Source organism: Cynara cardunculus, unplaced genomic scaffold (assembly GCF_001531365.2).
Source record: "Cynara cardunculus var. scolymus isolate 2C unplaced genomic scaffold, CcrdV1 Un_Scaffold_5505, whole genome shotgun sequence".
Lineage (NCBI taxonomy): Eukaryota > Viridiplantae > Streptophyta > Magnoliopsida > Asterales > Asteraceae > Cynara > Cynara cardunculus.
In genome coordinates this window covers 26,205-33,714 of record NW_020202440.1, presented here as the reverse complement: position 1 = coordinate 33,714, position 7,510 = coordinate 26,205, and the positions used below count along the sequence as shown (strand labels likewise).

The 7,510-nt window shown below is 36.5% G+C and overlaps 1 protein-coding gene across 3 annotated transcripts; it reads left to right on the top strand.

The window, feature by feature from the left end:
- Nucleotides 1-479: 479 nt before the first annotated feature.
- LOC112504406 (histone-lysine N-methyltransferase, H3 lysine-9 specific SUVH1-like) lies at nt 480-6,475 on the top strand. 3 transcript variants are annotated; one of them, XM_025108347.1, is made up of 4 exons: nt 480-564; nt 943-969; nt 1,089-3,255; nt 6,252-6,475. In XM_025108347.1, the coding sequence occupies exon 3, from the start codon at nt 1,126-1,128 to the stop codon at nt 3,205-3,207; it is 2,082 nt and encodes a 693-aa protein (XP_024964115.1). In that variant the 5' UTR covers nt 480-564; nt 943-969; nt 1,089-1,125; the 3' UTR covers nt 3,208-3,255; nt 6,252-6,475. The 3 variants fall into 3 exon arrangements, with proteins under 3 accessions (XP_024964115.1, XP_024964117.1, XP_024964116.1); XM_025108349.1 differs by having other exon boundaries at nt 943-3,224; XM_025108348.1 differs by having other exon boundaries at nt 943-3,235.
- The last annotated feature ends 1,035 nt before the right edge of the window (nt 6,476-7,510 follow it).

Sequence of the window (7,510 nt, the reverse complement as noted above, 5' to 3'; positions counted from 1 at the left end):
GAATATTGAGAAACCAAGTTTAATGAAAAACCATTTTTCATATTCATCCTTTATTTTCTCATTCTTATTTTACATTAAAATGTTTTCAACATACATTTGTTGAAACTTTTTTTTTCAAATTCTATTTATTTTTAAAATATTTTCAACCGCATTAATCGTTAAAAGATTTCATTTTCGTAATTTGAATTATATATATATATATATATATATATATATATATATTAAAAGAACAACCAATAATGTTAAGGTAGATTCATATATCAAAGATAATATTGATTCTTATTAGTTTAATATATAAATGTGATTATCGACTCATTTAGCTAACTTCAATAATTTTAAAAAAGATTATTACGCATGGTGTCAAACACTAGTTTATTAAAATTACGTTATTATTAGAGTAATATTGTTTTTATTAGATAGGTTAAAACCTTGAGAATTCATACTCCACTCCACGTAAGAGGGGAAAAACTGCAAAACGAAAACCTGGATTTTTCGATTCCAACCATTTCTGCTGGAACTCACTCTCAATCCTTCACTCTCTTCCTTTCCAATTACAAACTCAAGGTGATTTTTCATTTCTAAGATCCACATGGTTTCCTTCTATTTGCAGTTTGCAACAACGTACAATAAAATAATCTTTTGAAAGGATTTCCACGATTGATTTTGGTTTATTACTTTGTATCATACATGAACCCCTGTTTTTTTCGAATTCATCTCTGATCTTCGCCCCTTTTCCTCTTTGTTCTCTAATTATCTGAGATTGTGTGTCATTGATCTTTAATTTTGCGTTTTCTATGTGAATTTGTTATCCAATATTTGTAGGGTTTTAACATGTTTAGGGTTTCCTTTTCTTTTCTTCTTCTTCGTATTAAATTGGTTTAGCTCGTTGAAACCTAGTTTTTAAGTATGCTTTCAGATTCATTTTCTACTTGCATGTTTCAGGTGGACAGCTTTCAAGTGCGTTTGTGGGTAAAGTTTCCACCTTTTAGTCTTCTTTGGGGGTTTTAGCTGGTTAAGAACGATAGGTTTTGTGGAGTGTAATTCGATGAATATGCTGTCTATGAAGAGTTTATGTCTCGATGCTGTAGGTTTCTTGTGAAATCCTGAGAAGTGGAGGTGTGATCGATGGAACAGGTTTTGGGTTCGGATTCTGTTCCTTCTGGCCCTATGGATAAGTCTAAGGTTTTGACAGTTAAGCCATTAAGGTGTCTAGTTCCTATTTTCCCATCGCAACGGGATACAACTGCACCCCAGACTTCCCAATTTGCATCTGTCCCTCCAACTGGTCCATTTCCGCCTGGTGCTGCACCATTTTTTCCTTTCTTTGCATCAAATGAGTCTCAAAGGCAAGGCACTGGGGCAAATCAAGGACGATCTTATCCAATTCCATCACCAGTTCCCTTAAATTCCTTTCGGACACCTGCGTCGGCTGCAGGAAATGGTGACATAGGGACATCAAGAAGGAGCTCTAGGAATCGTGTTGCTGCAGATGAGGATGGATATAGTCAAGGTGATGCTTACGAGAACAGCTTTGGCATGTACACTGAAGATGGCAGTGATGTTGTAAAAAAGCGCAAGTCCCGCAAAAAGGCAAAGGGCAGACCAGCAATCGCTGTTTCTCTTTCTGAGGTTGACATAGAATCATTGGTTAATAATCTCTTGAAATCTTTCAATCTTGTGGAAATCGATACGTTTTATCAAGCTAACAGCGACAAGGAGTTGGTCGAACGTGTACTTATTGTTTATAATTTGCTTAGGAGAAAGATTACACAAATTGATGACTCAAAGGAGGCTGTTCCAGGAGTAGCAAGACGCCCAGACTTAAGGTCAGGTACAATCTTGATGAATAAAGGTGCTCGGGCGAATGTCAAAAAGAGGATTGGAACTGTACCTGGTATTGATGTTGGTGACATTTTCTTTTTTCGGATGGAGATGTGCTTGGTGGGATTGCATGCTCCGATTATGGGTGGGATAGATTACTTGACTGTTAAGGTTTCTGCTGATGAAGAGCCAGTGGCTGTTAGTATTGTTTCCTCTGGAGGATATGAAGATGATGGGGACGATGGAGATGTGCTAATTTACAGTGGCCATGGGGGTGTTCAAAGGAAAGATAAACAACAAATGGATCAAAAACTTGAAAGGGGTAACCTTGCCCTAGAGAAAAGTTTGCACCGGGCCAATGAAGTAAGAGTCATTCGTGGTGTTAGGGATTTTGCAAGTCCAACTGGGAAGATATATGTCTATGATGGCCGATACATAATCCACGAGTCTTGGATTGAGAAAGGAAAGTCTGGTTGCAATGTCTTTAAGTACAAATTAGTTAGAGTTGCAGGCCAGCCTGAAGCATATACAGTGTGGAAATCGATTCAGCAATGGAAGGATGGCGTTACTACAAGGGTTGGAGTGATCCTGCCTGATCTTACTTCTGGGGCTGAAAGTTTACCTGTGTGCCTTGTAAACGATGTCGATGATGAAAAGGGGCCTGCTTATTTTACATACCTACCCCATCTCAAGTATACAAAGCCTTTTGCTTCATCCAAATCTTTTTTGAACTGCAGTTGCTCAGATGGATGTGAACCTGCTACCAACTGTCCTTGTGTTCAAAAAAATGGAGGCTATATCCCATACACTGCGCTTGGTATTCTTTTGAGTCATAACTCATTAATTCATGAGTGTGGGCCTGCTTGTTTGTGCCCTCGTACCTGTAGAAACCGAGTTTCTCAAGCAGGTCTCAAAATCCGTTTAGAGGTGTTCAAAACAAAGGATAAAGGTTGGGGACTTCGGTCTTGGGATCCCATCCGTGCAGGAGCTTTTATATGCGAGTATGCAGGTGATGTGATTGATTCTTCAGCAGTAGAGAGTGATGATAATTACATCTTTGATGCCACCCGCTCTTTTGATCAATTGGAATTTGTGCCTATTGATGATCCTGTAAAGGTTCCATTTCCTCTAATTATCAGTGCCAAAAATGGGGGAAACGTGGGTCGTTTTATGAACCATAGTTGTTCACCTAATGTGTATTGGCAGCCAATTTTGCGGGAAAACCATGATCAATCATATCTCCATGTTGGTTTTTATGCAATCAAGCACATCCCCCCTATGCAGGAATTAACATATAGCTATGGAATGGTAAGGACCGACAAAGATGGGCCACGGAGGAAGAAGTGTTTGTGTGGATCATCAAAATGCAGGGGTTACTTCTACTAGCGGCCTACATGAACCTGGTGAGGATGATGTATGTTAATTCTTGTAAAGGTTGGCTTTACCTCCCTTCTATGAATTGTTGTTTTATGTCTCATGTGTTATTTTTGCTCCCGTTCTTGCTGCTCTTGAAATTTATCTGTATCTAGTAGGTAATGTCCTAGCAGTTGTTGATCATTCCCTGAACCACATCATCTGATTCATCCTTGTTCATTTTTTAGAGTATTAGCGTCAGTGATTTAGCTGTACTTGCACTTCTCTTTACTCATTCTAAACTTAAAAAGTTTTCTTCAGATGGATATATGTTTAGTTGCTGCATTTCTGATCCAAGATTCTGAAAATTAACCATATCATATTTGTATCTGATTCTCAGCTTGTCATTGTCGTTTACATTTTCAATTTGGAACTACCACTAGTATAATCGGCAATATAGGAAGGAAAAAAAATTAGACCTAGGTATTTTCTTCTGTTTTTTTGTTGGCATAATGTATACTTATAATACCTTCTTCTGTAATCAGCAACTTACATATCCCATTTTTTCAAGCTTTTGCACATGCAACATGGCTAGTAGCAATCATAGATTTTGTTCATGGTGGCTTAAGCCTTTATGGCCTTATAACTGCTTCACTGTGGAAGTCTCTTGTTCTTTTGGCGGAATAGTCGTCGGCTTACCATTGTGTGGTTGGGTGGAGCTTGGCTGATATGAGTTATAGGCCTGAGCCATAGTTTTGGCTTCATATCTTCCAGAATTAGTCTTCTGCTGCTTGTAGTTATATGGTCTGGTCAAAAGCTGTAGCACCTATCATGTATCCCATTCATCACAAAAGATGCAACATTTGAGTTGACAACTATAAGCAAATACCCAAGATACATTTTAACCTCGCTGACTCACTCACACTCCTCACAATTGGTGAGGCTTGAACCCTTAACCTCGTGGGAGGCTAGGATTTACAAGTAACCGGGATACCGTTGGGCCAATGACCCTTTGGTAGTTAGAGGTAACTTGTGGGCCCAATGAATCTCACTAATGTTTTGTTATGATTGCTTATGGGTCTAATAGGTAAAATATGAAAAATAATTGTTCTGAAAAGGAAACCCTGCATATTTTTGGGCTAGACTAAAATAGGAAGTGTTGTGATTCTTTTTTGTGACTGAAGGAGTATTATTGCATAGGGCTCGAATTAATGGAATGCATGGTATTTGTGTTTCAAGTAATTTGGGACACGTGAGATATCATTTGAATAGAAAGCCAAAAAATTCCATACTTGTTGGTTTAGTAGCTAATCTTCGAAGGTTTTCCATTACTCATGGAAATTATGAATATCCTTCTCCATCATTGCCAAATTCTTTCTCATTGCTAACTCATGATATGCGAAACTGCAAATTCTTTTACAGGTTTCCTTAGTTGTTGGAGAATAGGTCTACAAAGATGTGTTATATGGTAGTACTAGGGTTAAAAGTTTGTGTTTTTTGCACCACCATAGTGAGAGGAGCAAGTAGTTAAAATTGAATTGGGTGATAGTACCTTTGAATGGTGGCTATTATACACATATATGAATATATGGGTGGATCTTGGAGCATAAGGTTACTCTTCTCTGACAGGAAGCCATGGATTTTAAAAACCTCAAGATATGGGGATGCATTTGCATATCTATCTATAATTCTATATAAATATAATATATGAAACCCGTAAAAAATGAAGTTACTTCATGATCCATATTAGTCCATACCATAAAAAAATAACTTTCTTAAATCCTCTCGTCTTTCTCTTGGGATGTCATAAAACTTAAAGTTTGTTCTTTATTTTGAGTTTTCTAACTTGTTGATTTTTGTTCCTTTATATGTAAAAGGAAGACTAAAATTGCCTCTTTCAGTTCATAATTTCGGGATACAGTCATACCATAATGAGTTGGTGAAAACAGAGACCTTAGATCGCAAGATATATGGTGCCAATAATGATGTGAAAGTTCTGTTTGTTACATCAAGTCAGGTCATTTATCTAATAGTATTGTATGATAACAATAATGCAAGTTAGGCATGCTATGAACGAGAAAGCCGTGATTTAGTTTCAAATTCTTATTGAATTTTGGCTTTGTTTGTCGCCTTCTTGTATACGATTTTCACGTATATAATCATTACATATCCGTGTTATTGCCACCCCTGGCTTCCTACACATCCCAACTGAACCTCTAGTTGATCATACATTCCCATCCAATAGTTATTTCTCTGTAAATGACAATCCTTATGTTTCTCTTAGAATATATACACGTTTTTAAATATTTTATACTATTTCGACAAGGGGTTACTGTGCTGCTGCTGGAGCTATTGGTAAGATTGGTTATGTGTTATAGGAAGTTCACATGTTTGAATAACTGAAATGGTCTTTTTGCAAAGCTGAGGAGCCTTTTTTTTATAACCAGTGTGTGTCCGGACCAGACCAGCTTGTATGTACCTCGACTAATCCCCTGAGGTCCTGAAGTTAACAGTCAACAAAACCTCGAAGTGGGCCCCGAGGGGACTCTAACTGGTGACAAATGGGAAGCAAACTTAAAGACTTTACTAGTTTTTTTTTTTTTTTTTTCCGTTAATTGTGGGTGTCTAGGCAAGCTTGGGCGTACCTCGACTAATCCCATTTGTCATGAAGTTAACAGATGGGGAAACCCCTAGTGGCCCTAAGGAAACTCCACCAATGGGAAGCAAACCCAAGACTTGTCTAGTTGGTGTTTTTTGTTCACAAAGGTGTCTAGGTCAATTTGCATATGCCTCGACTAATCCCATGGGACCTAAAGATAACAGTCATTTTTGGTGTAGAAAGTCTCAAATTCAGGATCTTCCGCAGCACAAATTTCCTGAGAAACGAAGTCATATGCATGTAGGTTCACTACTCCGAGAGCACTCATCCATAAACCAGTTACTGGTTTAAATAACAGAGAGAAATTTAACCAACATTTGTGGGAAAAAGTAGCATTTAAATTCCTCCGTATCTATGGTTGGTTGGTTGGTTGATAAAACTTGTGAATCTGAGCATGCTCTTTTTCTTCCTTTTGCAGGTGATGGTGATTAGAAGTAGAAGGTTTGTAGTTTGTAGAGCAAGTGAAGTTGTTTGTGGGTGTTCAGAAGTATGATTATCACTTGGACTATAACTTAGATTATTTTGTGGTTAGCATGTTAATGTGCTACTTAGTAGTATGTAAACCATAAGGATGGTTTGTTGTGTACCCCAACTTTTATACATATCCTTGCACCATAAATGGATACTTAGGATTTTGTTAAATCCAGTTGTGCATTATTGAATGTTGACATTCTTTGCATAAAATGGTAACCAACTTTAATTTGATTTGATTTGATTTGATTTGATTCATATTTTTTCAAATATTCGTTTTGATATTTCAGATGTGATATCTTAGATATAATAAGATCAGAGTGAGTATGTTGCATTTTGAAATGTAAGTTGAGCAGATAAATATTTGAGATGTCACATATGAAATATAGTTTTCAAAATAGGATTGGAAGTTGATATAAAATTTAGTAGAGTAAATCTTGTGATTATGCTAAACTGTATAACAATAAACAAACGTAATTGAATTTGATACCCATATCAATCCTCACTTTGATCTAACATTTTGGTTATGTAAGTAGTTGTATATATTTTATCAGCAAATTTATTCCTTCACTTAGATTTAGATACTAATTATGAAAAAAGATACACTTCATAAGTTTATTGTTTATTTAATCGTAGGGAATATGATACTTAACGAATTTGATATAAAAATGTTACCATTTATTATATGATCGTCAAAAAATCAGATACAAGATCTTTGAAATGATTTACTGTTAAACCCTACATTGATACTAAGAACAACGATTAAACAATTAACACATCAATGATTTCAAGCAGTCGACTATATATTAATGAAACGTGAATTACAGAGAAAGGACAATGTAGGGCTACAATGATATGTCAATGATTAGTCTAACCTAATACTAGAAAACATGAAGCATATTTATACTTTGAAAGGTATTTACATATTTATCCCTTCTACTTTATTGCAACTCAAAATATAAGTCTAACAATCTCCCCTTTGTATTAAAGCAACATCAAGTGAATCTTCTTCTCGGGCAGAGGCCAAAATATGTTTCAAACCGTCTAAGCATCCTCCGATACTCCAGCTTTTCGGGAATTTGATCTCAGGTAGTAGTCATCAGGCTTTTATCACGATGATCGAACTTATCAAGACCTCTTCCTTCTAAATCGAGCTTGTTTGATAAGCTTTAGAATGTCGTCTAAATATGCCACAAGATATTTGAA

Excerpts from the sequence above, each read along its gene's own strand:
- LOC112504406 (XM_025108347.1), top strand. The coding sequence starts at position 1,126 with ATGGAACAGGTTTTGGGTTCGGATTCTGTTCCTTCTGGCCCTATGGAT.